At 46.9% G+C, this 20,563-nt stretch overlaps 1 protein-coding gene across 1 annotated transcript in view; it reads right to left on the minus strand.

Annotated features, from left to right (window-relative positions):
* Nucleotides 1–998: 998 nt before the first annotated feature.
* Nucleotides 999–20,563, minus strand: part of LOC118401188 (semaphorin-4B-like) — a 93,705-nt gene continuing 74,140 nt past the window's right edge. The window contains exons 8-15 of the mRNA XM_052474929.1: nt 20,054–20,211; nt 16,365–16,546; nt 15,878–16,028; nt 7,154–7,364; nt 6,926–7,041; nt 6,079–6,236; nt 5,626–5,717; nt 999–5,331 (exon numbers count right to left, since the gene is read on the minus strand). Of these exons, the coding sequence (XP_052330889.1) occupies nt 4,556–5,331; nt 5,626–5,717; nt 6,079–6,236; nt 6,926–7,041; nt 7,154–7,364; nt 15,878–16,028; nt 16,365–16,546; nt 20,054–20,211 (1,844 nt within the window). The 3' untranslated portion in view covers nt 999–4,555. The remainder of the gene's footprint in view (nt 5,332–5,625; nt 5,718–6,078; nt 6,237–6,925; nt 7,042–7,153; nt 7,365–15,877; nt 16,029–16,364; nt 16,547–20,053; nt 20,212–20,563) is intronic.

Below are 20,563 nucleotides of genomic sequence, written 5' to 3' on the forward strand. Positions count from 1 at the left end.
ATACTTTATTTTTTATTTGTAGGTGTAGGTATCACAAATAAAGTTTAAACAAAATACACAATTTACATGTATAAAACACTCATAAAATATTTAAATGAAATGTATCTCAACAATATTTTCAAATAGTATATGATGTATTTGCACAGGGGTGGAGAATAATTGTATATTCATTGCTAGGATGTGGCAAGGATTCTACCTATGACACCAAAGTAGACTATTTTCCTTTCAGGTGTGGACTGCACTCTTTATCAAGAATACTTGCCTGCCTGCCATTGTTACACTGTACGCATACTCAGTAATTAACTCCACCCTACCATGTGATATCCCTAGCCATACTTATTTTTACTACTGTGACAGAAACACCACTACTAAAAAAACACAGAACTACACTATTAGCTTATTTGTTTTACATGATAATGCAAGAATTAGGCTCACATTAAAAAAAAGACTGAACAAGTTCAACAGGAACTTTCCGCGCTGTTCTTTGCATGTTTTTATTTGAGTCTGGTGGAATGCGTCAGCAAACGCTGTGCTCCACCTTAATGTGACTAATGTGTTGACAGAAGACACAGTCACTGTTAACATTTTACTAATCAAAGAACAGAGGGGATAAAAATGGCTCACACACACTGCTTTTAAAGAACATACCAATAACAACATTCCTTACTGTAATGACAGAAATCCCTTTTTACATTACAATAAATCTTCTGAAAGTTGTTGATAATATTGTGGCCACACAGTGGCAGTGTAAGAGCAGAATCAGGCAAGTCTGGAACTACTTCTTACACCAATACAGTATTTGGATCCATTTAGCAATGACTGAACCTTTATGATATAGACAGATTTTGAACATTTGTTTGATTGGTGTATTGCCTCATAATGAAGTGCAGCAATGTGACAAGCGCAACTTGTGTCCTGGATCCTGTCTAAATTGAGGTTATTCTCTAATTTCATGTGGCATTACAACTATAGAGTTCATGAACCATATAGGAAACTAATTGTATCCATTTATCTTTATTTTAAAAAAACATGTAAATAAAGTGCTTTTATGTACAGAACAATAAAAACAACTGAAACAGTAGTGATGTATAATATAAAAAAATACAGTTCACAAGAGCTTTTTACATTGGCAGCTCAATTTACAAAGCATTTTAACATACAAACTTACAAGACATGTTGACATGAGTCAGAGAAACTTGTTACACTGTCACAATTAGAAGGCTTATCTGAAGTGGTTCTTCAACTAACAGAGGTGCCTTACTGCAACTCAGTAGAAGCTTATAACAGCAGTCTCAAATCTTATGTAAGTATATATTCATTTGGAGCAGTGATCGAACAAGAGATTTGTATGCTGCATGTCTGAACCTATTATGCTAGATATTCAGGCTGATTTTGTTCTGCATTCGGCTAATGTATTATTGAGTTTAGATAACTTTACTCATCTGATCCAAGCTGTCATTTCTTCACTTGTAATCTTTGTCACAAAATAGAAAATAATCATGAAATGTTCAGTTGTCAAGACAATGTTTCAACTTCTTCTCCTCCCATCTTTGTTACAATTGGAGTCATTGAAACCCTGATGGAGTTCACAAGTGTTGTGCAGACCTTGGGATTTCTGTACAGGTTGAGACTATAATTCCATATACAGGGGTTTGCAATAGTGTCAACACAGAAATACATTTTGACTGAAGTTGAAGCCATTCTAACAGAGTTGTTGTACTGATACTGGCCATAATCTAAAGGAATTCACTCAAAGTGTTGTAATTGTATTGTTGGGCATGCCCAGTAGAGTCCTACAGTCTATTCTGTCGTACATATCATGCAGGTGATGCTGCTGCTGCTACCAGGTTATTCATGTGATTAATTAATGTCACAAGGACAGGAGAACACATTTAGTATCCCAAGATGTACAACTCGATTCTTTAACTTTGCTTAAAAGGCATGAAAAAATAAATTGAAAACCTAATACATAATTCAACAAAATCCTAATTTGTATCCCAAACTAAGTCTTTCCAACATTCTGTGCAAAAACAACGCATTCTCAAGGTGTTTGCTGGTTCTGCACTTTCACCACAATGATACAACTTTCACCAGTCTTCTCCAATACAATACAAATGTACACTATATACAATTAGCCAACATGGCAGTCCTTTAGCAGTATGCTTTTTGCACAGCTACTTTGTCATTTTTTAAAAATTGTCCCTTGTACAAAATTCAATATCTAGAATAAGCTTAAATAAACAGTTTTACTTAGAAATAGTTTTGGAATACTTGTATCACCACATTCCACAACACAATGTTGCAAGAGTTCATATTTACCACAATTTTGCACTGACATAGCAACATCTATGGAATACGAAATTGATATTCTTTCATTTGAAATGTATAATTATTATTTATTTCCCATCATGAACAGCTGAAAACATATACCTGTTATTGGGTATTGTAATGCCTGAATAAAGCCCTTGCTTTTGGATGATCAAATATTTTGCAGGTTCTATACTTTAACAATATCGGTTTCTATAGTAGTTTTTTTTTAACACACACATCCCTCCATTGACTGGTCCATAACTGCTGTGTGACCTTTCGCTCCATGTTAGTAAAACCCATTTTACAGTCATTAGTGTCATTAAACCAGAGGTGATGGTTGTAACTATGATAGCTTTCATATGCACTACGTTATGAATGGCCTAAGAACATACTGTTCGGTACAGTACATGCTGAATCAGTCAGGCCCATTAAACACAAGACATTGATTTGACATGACAGTTGTGTTGGATAGGATGAAAACAGAAGATGCATGATTTAAAAACAAGTTATTTTTGGCACAACAATCACTTTGTTTACATAAATTAACACGCAGGAGCTTGGTTGCCTCTGGGCGTGTCACATCAACGACACTACGAGCTCCGTAGCCCACTGGCTGATTCTCTGTTGTAGCCACTCTTCCTTTGGCTCTTCTAAACTCTGCTGTCTACTGGTCTCTGAATAACAGGACCAGAACAGAGCTATCCAAACAATGTGGTGAACAGGTTTTTATAGTCTCAGCCCACTTTAACTTGGTGACTGAATTTGGATTGAAGGAATCAGTTCCTGACTGGCACTCTGAACTAGTCATTAACCATTTTATACTGGGACTTCAGCCTAGCTACATCAACTCCAGGCCTAGTGATAGTCTTTATCTCATCCCATGCCTCTATGACACAGAAATGGCTCAAAATCACTTGCATACTAAATTGCATGTGAGTATGCCTCTCATTCTCTGTAATTAAGAATGTGCTTGCAGTCTCAAGATCAGATTTCGGTGTGACCTTTCACCCCACTTCACATGATGTGCTTTGCATAGTCTGTCTGCTCCACAATGAACAATATGTTAATACCTGGTCTAGGGTCTTCCCGAATGTCAAGAGTACATTTCAAACCTGTGAATGTCAATCTTACACAACTTAGGCACCATATCCTCCAATACTTTGGGACTTACAAACCCCATCTGTGCCACTCTGGTGGAGCAGAGCAGTGGGCCTCAACAATACCTCTCCAGTGTTATGTTATTCTGTTGTGTGCTGTTTTAACCTCACCTCATTCCAGGTGGTCACTACCTCTTTCATTCATTCCTCATTGGTTCCTCTCCATGTCTCTCTGGTACTGCTAGCCCTTCTCTTGACCAGTGGATACCATTCTAATGCCTGTCTGGTTATGCTGCATTGAGGTTTATGTACAGTTTAAACTGCCTTAAATTAATAGGGGCGGCAGGTAGCCTAGTGGTTAGAGCGTTGGGCCAGTAACCGAAAGGTTGCTGGATTGAATCCCCGAGCTGACAAGGTAAACCTCTGTTGTTCTACCCCTGAACAAGGCAGTTAACCCACTGTTCCCCAGTATGACCGTCTTTGTAAATAAGAATTTGTTCTTAACTGACTTGCCTAGTTAAATAAAGGTGTAAAAAAATTGCTGTTATAAGTAAGTCATAGGCTTAATGATCTAATGTTTGAATACGAGGTTGTTTATTCCACTGCTATCCATGCACTGAGTCTGTCTCAGTGCAGGGCTAAGCCAATGCTTATGGATGTAGGTGGGAGAGTTAAGGGTCAGTTCTTGACCCATAGAGTATCTCTCTACTTTCAATTCAATGCCAACAGAGTATTTGGACGGATTGAGTGGCAAAGCATACAAACATGACTAAACCATATACAAATTGTTACAGAAGGACAATATCAGCTGTATGTGTCCTATACCCACCATGAGCATAATTCCACGGCTTCAATAGTCTGAAGGCAGTCTGTATCAGCTTCTCTTCATTGTGCTTCAGATGCACTAGAGAAAGAAGAGTCACTGAACAAAGAAATGAGAACTGACTAAAGGGACAAAATGAAAAAGGCAAATGTGCAAAATCAGTGTAATGAAATGTCCCTCTTTGCGAAGAGGTTGGCGGTTTTCAGTGTTCCCTCCTTCAGTGTTTTTCTTTTCTTTCACTTATAGTCCCCTCTTTCCTTACAGTTCAAAGTTAGTCACTCTGCATTACAGTTTTATCGCCTGCTCAAGTTGATCAAAGCCGTCCTCACACAATGGAGTCTTTGATCTCTGAGCCCAGTCTCACCCGAGGCCGCGGGCAGGTGTGTGAGATCTCTACAGTGCTCTCCTTCAAGTTCAGAGGCCTCTTCTCTGACTCTGAGAAGCTCTTGCTGTTGTCTGGTGATGAGCATTCATGTGACGGCGTGTTGCAGATGTAGTTGTCATTGAGGGTCTGGTAACCCTTGTGGTCTGACACAGCTGCTGGAACTGTGTTGTTGCCATTCAGAGGCAAGTTTTCTGCTGGCTTCCCCACTATCCTGGGTATCTTCTGCTGCATGTTAGGACACTCACCTTCCTTCAGCATGGACTTCATGCGGTCACGGTTCCTGTAGACCACGAACAGGGAGAAGACCACCAGGGAGAAGCCCAGCAGGGCACACACTACGATCAGCTCGTTCCAGTAGGTCTTGGTGTTGATCTGCGGGGAGCGGGTCTCTCCAGGTAGGATGATTGGCTCCTCCTGGGGGACCAGAGGGGTGTGTGAGTGGCCGATCAGGGTGGTGCTCTCCTGTCTGGCCTCACCTCTCACACAGTAGTTGGCCAGGAGTTGCCTGAAGCCCTCCTCCACTGACCAGCACTCATAGGTCTCCTGTCTGTCAGCCTGGGCCACCACCACTAGACCTCCCTCAGGACTGGGGTACAGGAAGTGACCTGCACCCTCACTGTACTCCCACTTCCTCTCAGCCAGGTTGGAGCGCAGCTTACAGGGCAGCACTTTGAATGTGTTGGCTGGGATCATTATCACCTGGCATGAAGACATCCCTGCAGACAACAAAAGGAATGGCTTTTTCATTTTTCATTTGTGAAAGCAAGTCCATCCCAGGTAGTTTGAACAAACTGCATTATTATATCACTGTGGTAGCTGAGTAGGAGTGCGCTGAGAAGGAATAAATTAAATGAGCTGGGTACGAATAATGATGGTAAGGGAATATCGGAATAAAATTGTCAGCAAAATGTTAATTTAAATGCAGCAGTCCCAGAGTAGAGCACAGTGGTACAGTATAGAGCCGAAAGGATTTAGTCCAGCAGGAGCAGATGGTATGGTACCATACTTACGTGTGGGTGGGGGTTTAACAAAACGAGGGCTGGGCTGTGTCTTGTTGCAGATAACTGATGTGTCTGCCTCGTCCACATCCTGCTGCCAGTGGCTGAGAAAACAGACAACAGTAAATCAGAGAAATGGGTGTCTCAGAACAGCTCTAACGTGCACTATCAATCTACACATAGATGGTCTTGACAGACTACAGTGTTAGTCTGCACATATAGCATGTAAGCAGACAGCATTGAGCATTTTCCTGTATTGTCACTAGTAGTTTGAGTAGTCATTTGAGTAGTCAAATGTTCTGGAAAGTTTTCAGTCATTATGAGAGCTTAGCATCAAAATAGTTTATACCTATCTCTTACATGCCAATACAAGGCTAGTATCTATTTGATGAGTAACACCTACATCTCTCTGAGTGGACCATGGAAATGTAAAGTATAATGGTTGGTGGTCTGGATGAAACATACCTATCTGGTGGAGCCAGCCTGACATCCAGGCACTGCCTCCCTGTCCAGGCACAGTAAGGGTCTCTGGACAGAACACACTCTCCACAGCTCTGGTAGTTGGAGCAGTTAGCCACAGGGACCTCCACCAGGCCAGAGTAGGAGGACACAAACAGCAGGCCCTGTAGAGAGACCAGTCAGTCAGTCAGATGTCAGGGAGGAATAGCCCTAGGTCATGTATTCACATACAGTTACTCCTCTTTAATATAGTATCAACACCATCCCCTCTACGAACCCAATGCTGGAGTAACATCACAGACTAACAGCACAGACTACCAGCACAGACCACCAGCACAGACTACCAGCACAGGCTACCAGCACAGGCTACCAGCACAGGCTACCAGCACAGACTACCAGCACAGACTACCAGCACAGGCTACCAGCACAGACTACCAGCACAGACTACCAGCACAGGCTACCAGCACAGACTACCAGCACAGACTACCAGCACAGACTAACAGCACAGGCTACCAGCACAGGCTACCAGCACAGGCTACCGGCACAGGCTACCATCACAGGCTACCATCACAGGCTAACATCACAGAGTAACAGCACAGAGTAACACAGGACAAGATTCATGATGGGTCACACGCCGTTTACAACCCATCTGTTTTCAGTTCCCCTGAGAGGAAGTTGCATGCAATTATCCCAATGAATGTGAGCTGAACTCCCCTTCAAGCTCCGGCTCTCTTCACGGCTCATGGGACCCCTAAGCTGATAGTGCTGACATTTAGTGAGCTCAATATTACTACCACTATGAGGAGATGCTTCAGAAATAAACAGAGTTCCCACTCTACACTCTGTACTGTACCTTCTCAGACTCCAGTTCTATGTGTTCTACAGGCTGGGGGTCAGTGAAGAGCACCATCTCCTCAATGATGTGCATCTTGTTGTTGACATTAATGGCTTTGTGGAGTCTTCCGTCATCTGCCAGAGAGATATGACAGAACAGTAAATGGTTAATGTCTGCTAGAGCTCTGCCTCTCATACAGAACAGGAAAGGGGGAGAAGTTCTGTCAGCAGAGCCTGTTTACAGTACCTGTTCCAATGAAGAGCACATTGTAGTGTTTGTGGATAGCCTGGACCCGGTGGACAGCTATCTGGGTGTAGCGGACGCTGCGTTTCAGCAGGAGGGGCTGGCTGCGGATCACACTGTCCATCAGGAAGTGGTCCTTGACGAAGTTCAATACCTTGTCAGGCATGTGCATGGAGGAGGGGATGCCATGGTCCCGGGCTGCATTAGTGATGCACTGTGGAAGAAACACAGGGAGTCTCATAAGCACACACTGGGCTACAATACACACTACACAACCATACTACGGCCCCATGCCTACTCCCCCATCAATATGTGTTTGTATCCTTCAGTTGATGTGGCCATGATAACGCTGCCAGGAAATGAAAGTAGCAGCAGCTTTTTGATAACATCAGGCCTTCTGGGAAGAGGGCAGCCAGTGACAGCAGAGAAACAGATAACTTAGCTGCTTAAGCACTGATGTTCAGGCCAGATTGGTGATGTGACTAAGGCAGGCTAGAACACATCAGACCTGCACACACGAGGTCGGCTAAAGTTTACTGTAGACTTCCCAATGGAACAATTTTGTGCATATATTATAACAATATTTTGGTGTTAGGTAGCTTTCAGCAGTTTTTTTATTCGGCTGTTCGAGCACACATTCTTTCCTTGAGACTTGTTGTTGTCACGACTTCTACCGAAGTCGATGCCTCTCCTTGTTCGGGTGGTGTTCGGCGGTCGACGTTGCTGGCATTCTAGCCTTCGCCGATCCATTTTACATTTGTTTTGTCTTGTTTTCCCACACACCTGGTTCTCATTTCCCTCATTATGTGTTGTGTATTTAACCCTCTGTTCCCCCCCATGTCTTTGTGTGGTATTGTTTATTGTAAGTGCTTGTGCACATTTTGTTTTACTGATGCGCATCGGGTTATTGTGCCCATACTATGTATTTCTTAATCCATTTACTATTAAACTGCCAAAGCTATTATCAAGTTCTGCTCTCCTGCGTCTGATTTCTCAGCCACCAGATACACACCCCCTACAGAATACCACACCATCTACATGGAGTCAGCAGAAGCAGATGCCCCTGGTATGGGGATAGATGAGCGCGTCCAGGAGCAAGCGACAATGATCCAACATCTTGGCGTCGCGATGGACCGCGTAGTGCAGACCATGGACCGCTGGGAGAGACAGAGAGTTCCTCCAGCGCCCCCACCAGCACAACCGGGATTACCACTACTCGTCCCTCCTGCATCCGGTCCCAGTGGGATGCGTCTCGACCTTCCCAGGGAGTATAACGGGACAGCGGCATGGTGCCAAGGTTTCCCGTTACAGCTGGACTTATACCTGTGCACCGTTTACCCGGCTCCTTCGGGAAGGGAGAGGGTGTCCGTCCTCATTTCGTGCCTCTTGGGGAGAGCTCTGGAGTGGGCTAACGCCGTATGGGGAGAAAGAGATACTGCGCTGGATGACTTTGGGGTGAACGTCTATTCCACCTGCGGCAGGAGACAAGGAGCACACAGAAGTTCGCTTTGAACTTTCGGACCCTGGCCGCCGGAGCGGGATGGAACGACAGGGCCATGATCGACCATTATCGCTGCAGTTTGCGCGAGGACATCCGTCGAGAGACGAACTGCAGGGACACCACCCTTACTTTCGACCAGCTGGTGGACCTGCCCATTCGGCTGGATAATCTGCTGGCTACCCGCGGACGTCCAGATCGGGGTCTGTCGGTTCCATCCCCCAGCACCACCACTCCGATGCCCATGGAGCTGGGAGGTCCTGCGCTCAGGGAGACCGGAAGAGTATCCGTCTCGTGCACCATTTGTGGCCGCACGAGACGGTCGGTGCCGGGTTGGTTCCTCTGGGAGTCGAGGCAGCAGGCAGGGCAGTCTGGCGTCACCTCAGGTGAGAAGGCACCATTCTCACCCAGAGCCTTCTGTTGCACAAATGTTTTTGTTCATTACGTTTCCTGAATTTTCCCCGCATTCCCAGCATAAGGCGCTCGTCGATTCAGGCGCGGCTGGGAATTTTATAGACAGATCATTAGCCTTTAGTTTAGGGATCCCCACCGTTCCTGTAGGAATGCCCTTCCCAGTTCACGCCTTAGATAGTTGACCATTAGGGTCAGGGTTGATTATGGAGACCACTGCTCCTCTGGGCATGGTGATGCAGGGGGGGGGGGAGAGAAAATCAGTCTCTTTCTCAATGACTCTCCTGCCTTTCCAGTGGTGCAAGGTCTACTACCCTGGTTAGCTTGTCATAACCCCACTATTTCATGGCAATGGAGGGCTCTCACAGGGTGGTCGCGAGAGTGCTCGGGGAGGTACTTAGGGGTTTCCACAGGTGCGACTACGGTGGAAAGTCCAGACCAGGTCTCCACCGTGCGCATTCCCCACGAGTATGCTGATTTGACTCAATTACCACCCCATCGACGGGGGGATTGTGCGATAGATCTCCTGGAAGGCGTCACGTGAGTCACGTGTATCCCCTGTCACAGGCCGAGACAGTGGCTTTGGAAACATAAGTCTCCGAATCCCTGCATCAGGGATACATTCGGTCCTCTACTTCACCCGCCTCCTCAAGTTTCTTTTTTGTGAAGAAAAAGGAGGGAGGTTTGCACCTGTGTATTGACTATTGAGGCCTTAATCAGATAACTGTGAGGTACAGTTATCTGTACAGCCATGGCGATTGAGTCAATGCACGGGGTGCGCTTCTTCACCAAACTTGATCTCAGGAGTGCTTACAACCTGGTGCGTATCCGGGAGGGAGATGAGTGGAAGACGACGTTCAGTACCACCAAAGGGTACCTCGTCATGAAGTACGGGTTGATGAATGCTCCATCAGTCTTCCAAGCATTTGTAGATGAGATTTTCAAGGAACTACACGGGCAGGGTGTAGTGGTGTATATTGATGACATTCTGATATACTCCGCTACACGCGACGAACATGTGTCCCTGGTGTGCAAGGTGTTTGGTCGACTGTTGGGCATGACCTGTACGCCAAGGCTGAGAAATGCCTGTTCTTTCAACAGTTCGTCTCCTTCCTAGGGTACCGCATTTCCACCTCTGGGGTGGAGATGGAGAGTGACCGCATTTCAGCCGTGCGTAATTGGCCGACTCCCACCACGGCCCCTTTATACCTGGGTTCAGCGGTTTTTAGGGTTTGACAATTACTACCAGAGGTTTATCCGGGGTTTTGGTAAGGTAGCGGCTCCAATTACCTCACTGCTGAAGGGGGGACTGGTGCATTTGCAGTGGTCGGCTGAGGCGGACAGGGCTTTTGGTCAGCTGAGGGCTCGGTTTACCTCGTCTCCCGCGCTGGCCCATCCGGATCCCTAATTGGCATTCATAGTGGAGGCGGACGCGTCCGAGGCTGGGATAGGAGCCGTGCTCTCTCAGAGCTCGGGTACGCCACGGAAGCTCCGCCCCTGTGCTTTCTTCTCGAGGAAGCTCAGTTCGGCAGAGCGGAACTATGACGTGGTGGACCGGGAGCTGTTGGCTGTCGTCAAGGCTCTAAAGGCGTGGAGAAATTGGCTTGAGGGGCTAAACACCCTTTTCTCATCTGGACTGACCACCGCAATCTGGAGTACATCTGGGCGCGAGGAGACTGAACCCTCGCCAGGCAAGGTGGGCCATGTTTTTCACCCGTTTTTGTGTTCACCCTTTCTTACAGACCAGGTTCCCAGAATGTGAAGGCAGACGCACTGTCCCGGCTGTATGGCACAGAGGAGTGCCTGGTGGCACTGGTAGTGTGGGAGTTGGACACGGACAATGAGCAGGCATTGCATGCAGAGCCCGCTCCACTCCAGTGTCCCGCTGGGCGTCTGTATGTTCCGTCTGCTGTCCGTGACCAGTTGATCTATCGGGCCCACACGTCACCCTCCTCTGGTCATCCAGGCATTGGTCGGACGGTGTGCTGTCTGACTGGGAAATACTGGTGGCCCACTTTGGCTAAGGACGTGAGGGTTTATGTTTCCTCCTGCTCGGTGTGCACCCAGTGTAAGGCTCCTAGGCACCTGCCCAGAGGGAAGCTACACCCCTTACCCATTCCACAACAGCCATGGTTGCACCTGTCGATTGATTTCCTGACTGATCTTCCCCCATCACAGGGAAACACTACGATCCTGCCATCTCCTTCCCCTGCCCGGTCTTCCTACAGCCCTACAGACTGCGGAGGCCTTGTTTTCTCACGTCTTCCAGCACTACGGGGTGCCTGAGGATATGGTGTCTGATCGGGGTCCCCAGTTCACTTCGAGGGTCTGGAGGGCGTTCATGGAACATCTAGGGGTCTCGATCAGCCTTACCTCAGGTTTTCACCCCGAGAGTAACGGGCAGGTGGAGAGAGTTAACCAGGATGAGGGTAGGTTTCTGAGGTCCTATTGCCAGGACCGGCCGGGGGAGTGGACAGATTTCGTGCCCCGGGAAGAGACGGCCCAGAACTCGCTCCGCCACTCCTCTGCTAATCTCTCCCCCTTCCAGTGTGTTTTGGGGTATCAGCCGGTTCTGGCTCCTTGGCATCAGAGTCAGACCGAGGCTCCTGTGGTGGACAACTGGTTCCGGCGCGTGGAGGAAACTTGGGACGCCGCCCATGCTCACCTTCAGCGCGCCATGCTGCGCCATGCTGCGCCAGAAAGTTGGTGCAGACCGTCACCGCAGTGAGGCCCTGGTGTTCGCACCATGGGACCGGGTCTGGCTCTGAAACCTGCCCCTCTGTCTGCCCTGTTGGAATCTGGGTCCCCGGTTTGTGGGGCCATTTAAAGTCCTGGGGAGAGTGGACGAGGTTTGTTACAGGTTACAGCTTCCCCACAATTACAGCATTAACCCCTCGTTCCATGTGTCTCTCCTCAGGCCGGTGGTGGCTGGCCCGCTCCAGGAGTCTGAGGTGAGGGAGGTTCCTCCACCCCATCTGGACATCGAGGGGGCCCCGGCGTACTCCAATCGTTCCATACGGGATTCGAGACGTCGGACGAGGGGCCTTCAGTACCTAGTGGACTGGGGTATGGTCCGGAGGAGAGATGCTGGGTTCCGGTGGAGGACGTGTTGGATCATTCAATGCTGTGAGAGTTCTACAGTTTCCGTCCGGATCGCCCTGCGCCTCGCCCTCCGGGTCTTCCCCGAGGCTGGTGTCGATGCGCCGCTGGAGCCACGCATCAAGGGCGGGGTACTGTCACCACTTCTGCCGAAGTCGATCACTCTCCTTGTTCGGGTGGTTTTCGGTGGTCGACGTCACCGGTCTTCTAGCCATCGCCAATCCATTTTTCATTTTCCATTTGTATCGTCTCGTTTTCCCACACACCTGGTTCTCATTTCCCTCATTATGTGTTGTGTATTTAACCCTCTGTTCCCCCATGTCTTTGTGTGGTATTCTTTATTGTAAGTGCTTGTGCACATTTTGTTTTACTGGTGCGCGTCGGGTTATTGTGCCCATACTTTGTATTTCGTATGTCCTTGGTTTAACTATTAAACTGCTTTGCGTATTATCAAGTTCTGCTCTCCTGCGTCTGATTTCCCTGCCATCAGATACGCACCCCTTACAATTGTAGTTCGGTAGTCAAAGTTTACGCCACTTCGTTGGTGATTGGTCAACAGTAGATTCTTTAAATGTTTGTTGTCATTCAAAGACAGGTGACTAGTTTTCATGTAAATGTTTTCACTTCAAATACTGCACCTAACATCATTGCGTGACTAAGACCTCCTTGGCAAAAATGTCAAAATGAATGACAGATTTCTTGAGTTATCTTAGATAATTTCGGACTATTTTGAGGAAGTGTACTGGCTGATACAGCGTTTCATGAAGATGGCAGACGTTTTACGTGCTCCTAACCAACTGTTAACGAGTCCGATGAGCCCGACGTGAAGGACATACTGCTTTCCCGGGAACAGACCCAAATCCCTGTCATTTGCGTGAAGAGGAGGCAGAGAAACATTGTTCACATCGTCGGATGTGGCTGGGCTTGCAAACCATTACAGACTACAAAGAGAAGCACAGCCGAGAGCTCCCCAGTGACACGAGCCTAACAGATGAGCTAAACTACTTCTATGCTCGCTTCGAGGCAATTAACACTGAAATATGCATGAGAGCACCAGCTGTTCCGGACAACTGTGTAATCACGCTCTCCACAGCCGATGTGAGTAAGACCTTTAAACAGGTCAACATTCACAAGGCCGCAGGGCCAGACGGATTACCAGGATGTGTACTGCGAGCATGCGCTGATTAACTGGCAAGTGTCTTCACTGACATTTGAAACCTCTCCCTGTCCGAGTCTGTAATACCAACATGTTTTAAGCAGACCACCATAGTACCTGTGTCCAAAAACACTAAGGTAACCTGCCTAAATAACTACCGACCCGTAGCGCAAGTGCATTGAAAGGCTGGTCATGGCTCACATCAACAAAATTATCCCAGAAACGCTAGATCCACTCTGATTTGCATACCTGCCTAACAGATCCACAGATGATGCAATCTCTATTGCACTCCATACTGCCCTTTCCCACCTGGACAAAAGGAACATCTATGTGAGAATGCTATTCATTGACTACAGCTCAGCGTTCAACACCATAGTGCCCTCAAAGCTCATCAATAAGCTAAGGACCCTGGGATTAAACACCTCCCTCTGAAACTGGACCCTGGACTTTCTTTTCTTTTTTTGTTGTTGAATTTTACCCCCTTTTTCTCCCCAATTTCATGGTATCCAATTGTTAGTAGCTACTATCTTGTCTCATCGCTACAACTCCCGTACGGGCTCGGGAGAGACAAAGGTTGAAAGTCATGCGTCCTCCGATACACAACCCAACCAATCCGCACCAAGCTTCTTAACACAGCGCGCATCCAACCAGGAAGCCAGCCGCACCAATGTGTCGGAGGAAACACTGTGCACCTGGAAACCTTGGTTAGCATGCACTGCACCCGGCCCGCCACAGGAGTTGCTGGTGCGCGATGAGACAAGGATATCCCTACCGGCCAAACCCCCCCTAACCCAGACGACGCTATGCCAATTGTGCGTCGCCCCACGGACCTCCCGGTCGCGGCCGGTTACGACAGAGCCTGGGAGCGAACCCAGAGTATCTGGTGGCACAGCTGGCCCTGCAGTACAGCACCTTTAACCACTGCGCCACCCGGGAGGCCTGATCCTGGACTTTCTGACGGGCCGCCCCCAGGTGGTAAGGGTAGGTAACAATACATGCACCTCGCTGATCATCAACACAGGGGCCCCTCAGGGGTGCATGCTCAGTCCCCTCCTGTACTCCCTGTTCACTCATGACTGCCCGGCTAGGCACAACTCCAACACATATTATTATATTATTATTATATATTACCATCATTAAGTTTACGATGACACAACAGTGGTAGGCCTGATCACTGACAACGATGAGACATTCTATAGGGAAGAGGTCAGAGACCTGGCCGTGTGGTGCCAGACAACCTCTCCCTCAACATGATCAAGACAAAGGAGATGATTGTGGACTACAGGAAAAGGAGGACCGAGCACACCCCCATTCTCATCAACAGGGCTGTAGTGGAGCAGGTTGAGAGCTTCAAGTTCCATGGCGACCACATCATCAACAAACTAACATGGTCCAAGCACGCACACCAAGACAGTCGTGAAGAAGGCACGACAAAGCTTATTCCCCCTCAGCAGACTGAAAAGATTTGGCATGCGTCCTCAGATCCTCAAAAGGTTCTACAGCTGTACCATCGGAAGCATCCTGACTGGTTGCATCACTGCATGGTATGGCCATTGCTCGGCTTCCGACCACAAGGCACTACAGAGGGTATTGCGTACGGCCCAGTACCTCACCGGGGCCAGAGGAAGGCCCTAAAAATGGTCAAATACTCCAGACACCCGAGTCCTACCGCACAGCAAGCAGTACCGGAGCGCCAAGTATAGGTCCAAGAGGCTTCTAAACAGCTTCTACCCCCAAGCCATAAGACTCCTGAACATCTAATCAAATGGCTACACAGACTATGCCGCTGCTACTCTATTATTATCTATGCATTGTCACTTTAATAACTCTACCTACATGTACATATTACCTCAATTACCTCGACTAACCGGTGCCCCCTGCACATTGACTCTGTACCGGTACCTCCTGTATATAGTATCGCTATTGTTATTTTAATGCTGCTCTTTAATTACTTGTTCCTTTTATTTCGTACTCATATTTTTTAAACTGCATTGTTGGTTAGGGGATTGTAATTAAGCATTTCACTGTAAGGTTTACTTACACCTGTTGTATTCGGCGCATGTGACTAATACAATTTGATTTGATTGATTTGATTTGAACAGGGACAAACAACTTTTTGTCGTTTTTCAAGCAAAGGTATTTTAAGGGAGTATGTGCGCACAGATGTTCACTTTCGCCGAGTCAAGTTCTGCTAGGAGCAAACCAAACCTATGTATGCAGACGCCTTTAGTACAGTCTAACGCCTTGATCAAACCGATAGGTTTTTTGCGCAAAATAGAACTCAGCATCATCTGGATATGTGTGCGACAAAAGTTCAACATTCACCTTCTGCTAACATTTCTGTCAAGTCGTCTGCGCATACGTTCGAGAAATCCAACGTATTCACCACACAGAAGGCACTGCAACACAATGCTTCAAGGCAAACGCGACGTTGCATTTGAAATTAATGTACTTCTGGTGTACCAAATCCAAATGCAACTGCACAATTGGTGTGATCGAGGCGTAATCCAGGTTAGTGATACTGTGTCAGCTGTCCAGCAGAGGGCAGTGGACACTAACTCACCGTTCCAGGCCGTGGCTCAGGGACAGGGTGGTTGTAGGTGTACCACTGCTGGGTCTCCCGGTTGACCTCCCGGTAACGGCCGTTGAAGGCCTTCTCCACCTGTTCCATGGTGAAGGCACACACTGCTGAGCTGCCAGAGGCTCCTTTATACCTGGGAAAACACCACACAGCAGTGAGGCTGTATCACATTCCTCTTCCCCCAAGTCATCCTATTCTTTACTCTGACAGTAGTGCCGAACTAATATAAAGTACGTGATCAATAATGTCTCCAATACACCATAGACGAACAGAGGGAATGGAGGTGTGGCTGTTTGCCCACGACTGGATCAATGATAGTCTGCTATAAACTGTATGGAAAATGTTATTGAGGAGATGAGTGTAATACCAACCAACCCAGACACAGAATATTTCATTACCCAAATCAATAGAAAATCCTACACACTCTCGCATATGTACTGTATGTCTTAGTGACAAAGTGTTTCCTCACCACTGTGAAGTGAAGACCCCATAGAACACGGTGTTCTTCCAGTCTTCTGGGCGGGGCGTCAACACAAACATGTCCTGGATGATGTTGAAGGGGAAGCCATCGTCAGGCAGCGAACAGAGGAGCTGTGCTTTTAGGAAGGTGGTCCATTTCTTCTGCAGCACCCGCTCTCCTCCTTTGTCACCCTGTAATACAAATCAGAGCTTTGTTATAGTATATGGACCTGCAGTCACAGTAACCCAGTGTCCAGTAGAGGGCACAAGCATGTACGTTTAAAATGTAAACCCAGTAGTTGAAATGGTGAGAATGCAATAATCTGATGATAATCTGATGTCATGGCAAACAACTTGCCTAAATATTATTATGGTTTACATTCTGCCTGGTATACATGTTCAACACCTGTTGTATTCGGCACGTGACAAATACAGTTTGATTTGATATATGTCTGAAACATTATTCTCCCCAGTTGTTTACCTAGAAACGAGGCACTGTTTAAATTGGCATAAATGAGAACCAATATTGTAAAACCACCAGACTGAGTACAACGGATTGTGGCTATATAACACATCTCCCCTGGGGCAGTGGAGTTCTAGGTCAAGAAAACAATAAAAGACATCACAACTGGATGGAAGAAAAACACTGGGGCACTGGGGAGGCCAAATGCTTTTCAGTGAGAGAGAGAACAGGACACTGCTCACACACAATGCCTCTCCATGGACACTACCACTCTGAACCTGTGCCTGTGGCACTACCCTGCCTGGTGGGCTGTGGTCATCTATGGGAGCATGATACTTGGTTGGCTTGAGAAGATAAAAAAGTAGCACAACTTTTCCATGAAGAAATTATTAATCCACTTAGATCACTCCAACCTCGGCATGAAAGAGATTATTTGTGAGCCTTACAGCTATGAAAGCTGTACCTATACAGATAGCTGGATGTACAGGGAATGTGTGGGGACATACAACTGAAAAAAGGAATATAATTGTCTGTTTACATTCACTTGAGTCTGTGGCTCAGAGTGCAGCAATTACTCCAATTCTTGTCTAGGACATAGATCTGAGGAGATTGAAAAGGCTGAGGGAGGAACGGTAAGTCATCTTCACAGAGCACTGTTCAGAGGACTAAAAAGAAACTAAAAGAAGTCTAGTCTACATAACCCAGAGCCCTGTAAGATGTGCCTTCATCTGAGTCCCCCTCTGCCCAACATTAATCAGAGGAAATGACATCAGTGAATGGTAAAGGGAAATGACACGTGACTAATGCTGAGTTTCAGAAGCAATTACTTGCTGTATTAACCCAACCAGATAATGAGCTACATGTATTCCCTGCTCTGCTCCCCTGGGTCTACCTAGTTATTATTAAAACCAGAGAGAGTGTGTACCTAAAGTCTCTCCTTCTGAATATTGGACAGAAAGTGCTCAATTCATTATCCCTTACATAAGCCTCCCTTTCTAACACGCAGGTACTCAGGGCCAGGTTGAATTTCCAGAGTTTCAGTAATAACAGTAATACCAGCTTGTTGTGTTTTTCTGTTTTCTGCACAGCTGTATACATCCACAATGCTCCACCCATCAAAAGTTTGATTTTCAGTATTATTGTAATTCTGTATTTTTGACAATGACTTGTCTACAGTTTCACCAACACATATTGCACCATCCAAACCTTTACAAGGGGAATTCTCTAACAAAGACACTATAGTGGTGTGTATGGCGTGAGGATAAGAAAGACCAGGAGCTGTAGCTAAGATACTCTGTACTCTGAGTTCAAATCTCCCCTGTGATTGGCCTGCACACCACCATCCTGTGTTTCATTTTAGAGGAGAATCAAGGGTGTGTCCTGCAGTCTCATTCTAACAGTGGCAGACACACTGGTTACCATTTGACTGCCACTCAGTGTAAAGACATACACCTTCAGCTACTGTAGAGAAGCCTTTCTGCTTGCAGTCTGCAGAGCCTGGGATGTATAGGCAGTCAAAATCCTATTACTAGAAGCTGTCTGCTGCCTGTTTGAAAAATATAAACAAGGAAAAATATCCCTCCATTGGAACTGCAACGTATGGGGCCTCTTAAAATGCAAAAGATGCCTGTCGCTGCTAAGTGTAGACGGCTTTAATGAGTTTAGCTCGTATGGCCGAGGTGGAAATTAAATTAAAAAGGCACGGAAGCAATTGAAAATGACTTGTGAGCTGGCCCCAAAGCAGAGCTCTATTTCACATCTCATCAAGGTAAATATTTTCAAATTAAGTTTGATACTGGGCTTTGGTGGATTCATTCCGTTTGTTTGTTATATGCGGGAGGACAAGGTGCTGCCTGCGGGAGGACAAGGTGCTGCCTGCAGGAGGACAAGGTGCTGCCTGAAGGAGGACTAGGTGCTGCCTGCAGGAGGACAAGGTGCTGCCTGAAGGAGGACTAGGTGCTGCCTGCAGGAGGACAAGGTGCTGCCTGCAGGAGGACAAGGTGCTGCCTGCAGGAGTACAAGGTGCTGCCTGAAGGAGGACTAGGTGCTGCCTGCAGGAGGACAAGGTGCTGCCTGCAGGAGGACAAGGTGCTGCCTGCAGGAGGACAAGGTGCTGCCTGAAGGAGGACTAGGTGCTGCATGCAGGAGGACAAGGTGCTGCCTGCAGGAGGACTAGGTGCTGCATGCAGGAGGACTAGGTGCTGCATGCAGGAGGACAAGGTGCTGCCTGCAGGAGGACTAGGTGCTGCATGCAGGAGGACTAGGTGCTGCATGCAGGAGGACAAGGTGCTGCCTGCAGGAGGACAAGGTGCTGCCTGCAGGAGGACAAGGTGCTGCCTGCAGGAGGACAAGGTGCTGCCTGAAGGAGGACTAGGTGCTGCATGCAAGAGGACAAGGTGCTGCCTGCAGGAGGACTCAGTCACACAGCTCCTCCCTTCACTGTATGCACCTCACTCTGTCCACTCTGGCAGCACTGAAATGGTACTGCTGATCTCTTCATAAAACAAAAAAAGGAAAGAAATGCAATATTACAAGATGCTTTCCCGGAAGATTGACTGCTGGAAATGCAAAGCCTGGGAGGAGGGGTGTTGCCCATAAAACTGTCAGCTAGTATTTCACACTGTATTTGGATTGGCCATACTACAGCTGGGATAAACAAGAGGCCATGACCATGCTGTCAAAGTGAGGGCAGATTCTCTGGTCACAGAGAATAGAAGAGGTTCATTAAATTATTGTGGAGAAGAAGTATCACTCAACAATAGACCGGTGGTATAATGATTGGAAACCTTTCCTTTCAGGTTCAAATTCTGGAAACTGAAATAAAGTGTTCCGGCTGCTCGTAGTACACCCTTGTCTGCAGGTACGTGCAGGAAAGAGGTGGAAAGGGAGAAGTCATTTTAGGTTTGCTGTGAATCCTAGCTGAACGCTAATATTTGCTGAAATGTGATAAGAGTAGAGGAGGAGGGCCCAAACAGGGGGAACTCACAGGAGGAATGTTTTTATGTAACACGAACCCCTTTGTTCCCTCCCACCCTGTGAAACCAACCACTTCCACCCTTAAATCCCCCACCTCACACACACATGCATACACCACATAGAAGTGTACACACACACACACTTCTCCCACTCTGATAGAGTCCATTAAAGTGCGTCTAGATCGGTGGGGTTGAGGAGAGCCTTGCTCAAGGGGAAAAGACACTCTTTAGACAGGCCATCTCCGTTGAAGCATCACTCACCTTACACACGCGAGCGATGCGTGACACAATGGTTTTGTCAAAAAAATCAAACTCTTTTCCCGCTTCGCTGAAGAAGAAGTAAATCTTATCGTCGTCGCCTACTGGGTTGCCTTTGGGCAGGCTCTCCTGGATGTAGGCAGAGCCCACAAAGGCTGGGTCTGGAACAACAACAAAGAAACCACAGATTGAAATGTAAACCTAGAACTATGCATTCTAGTACACGGACATGCCTTTTACATCCACAAACGTCTTCTGGTGATTCAGTGATTTTGCAACAGGAACTACTGCATGTTGAAATGAACAAAATACCATGGAAACGCCTATAGTTCTTCAAAGCTACGGTCATTTTCATTTATCATGTCCAGCATGAGGTCTTCAAATACTGATTGTATGTTTAGAGGGAAACTATTTATGCGCGTATGTTTACCTTATCATCTAGCTTCATATACAAACAGTAGACCATGACATGAAGCAGTTACCAGATAGCTTGCTGCCTGAAGATCTGAACTT

This window comes from Oncorhynchus keta, chromosome 22, assembly GCF_023373465.1.
Source record: "Oncorhynchus keta strain PuntledgeMale-10-30-2019 chromosome 22, Oket_V2, whole genome shotgun sequence".
Lineage (NCBI taxonomy): Eukaryota > Metazoa > Chordata > Actinopteri > Salmoniformes > Salmonidae > Oncorhynchus > Oncorhynchus keta.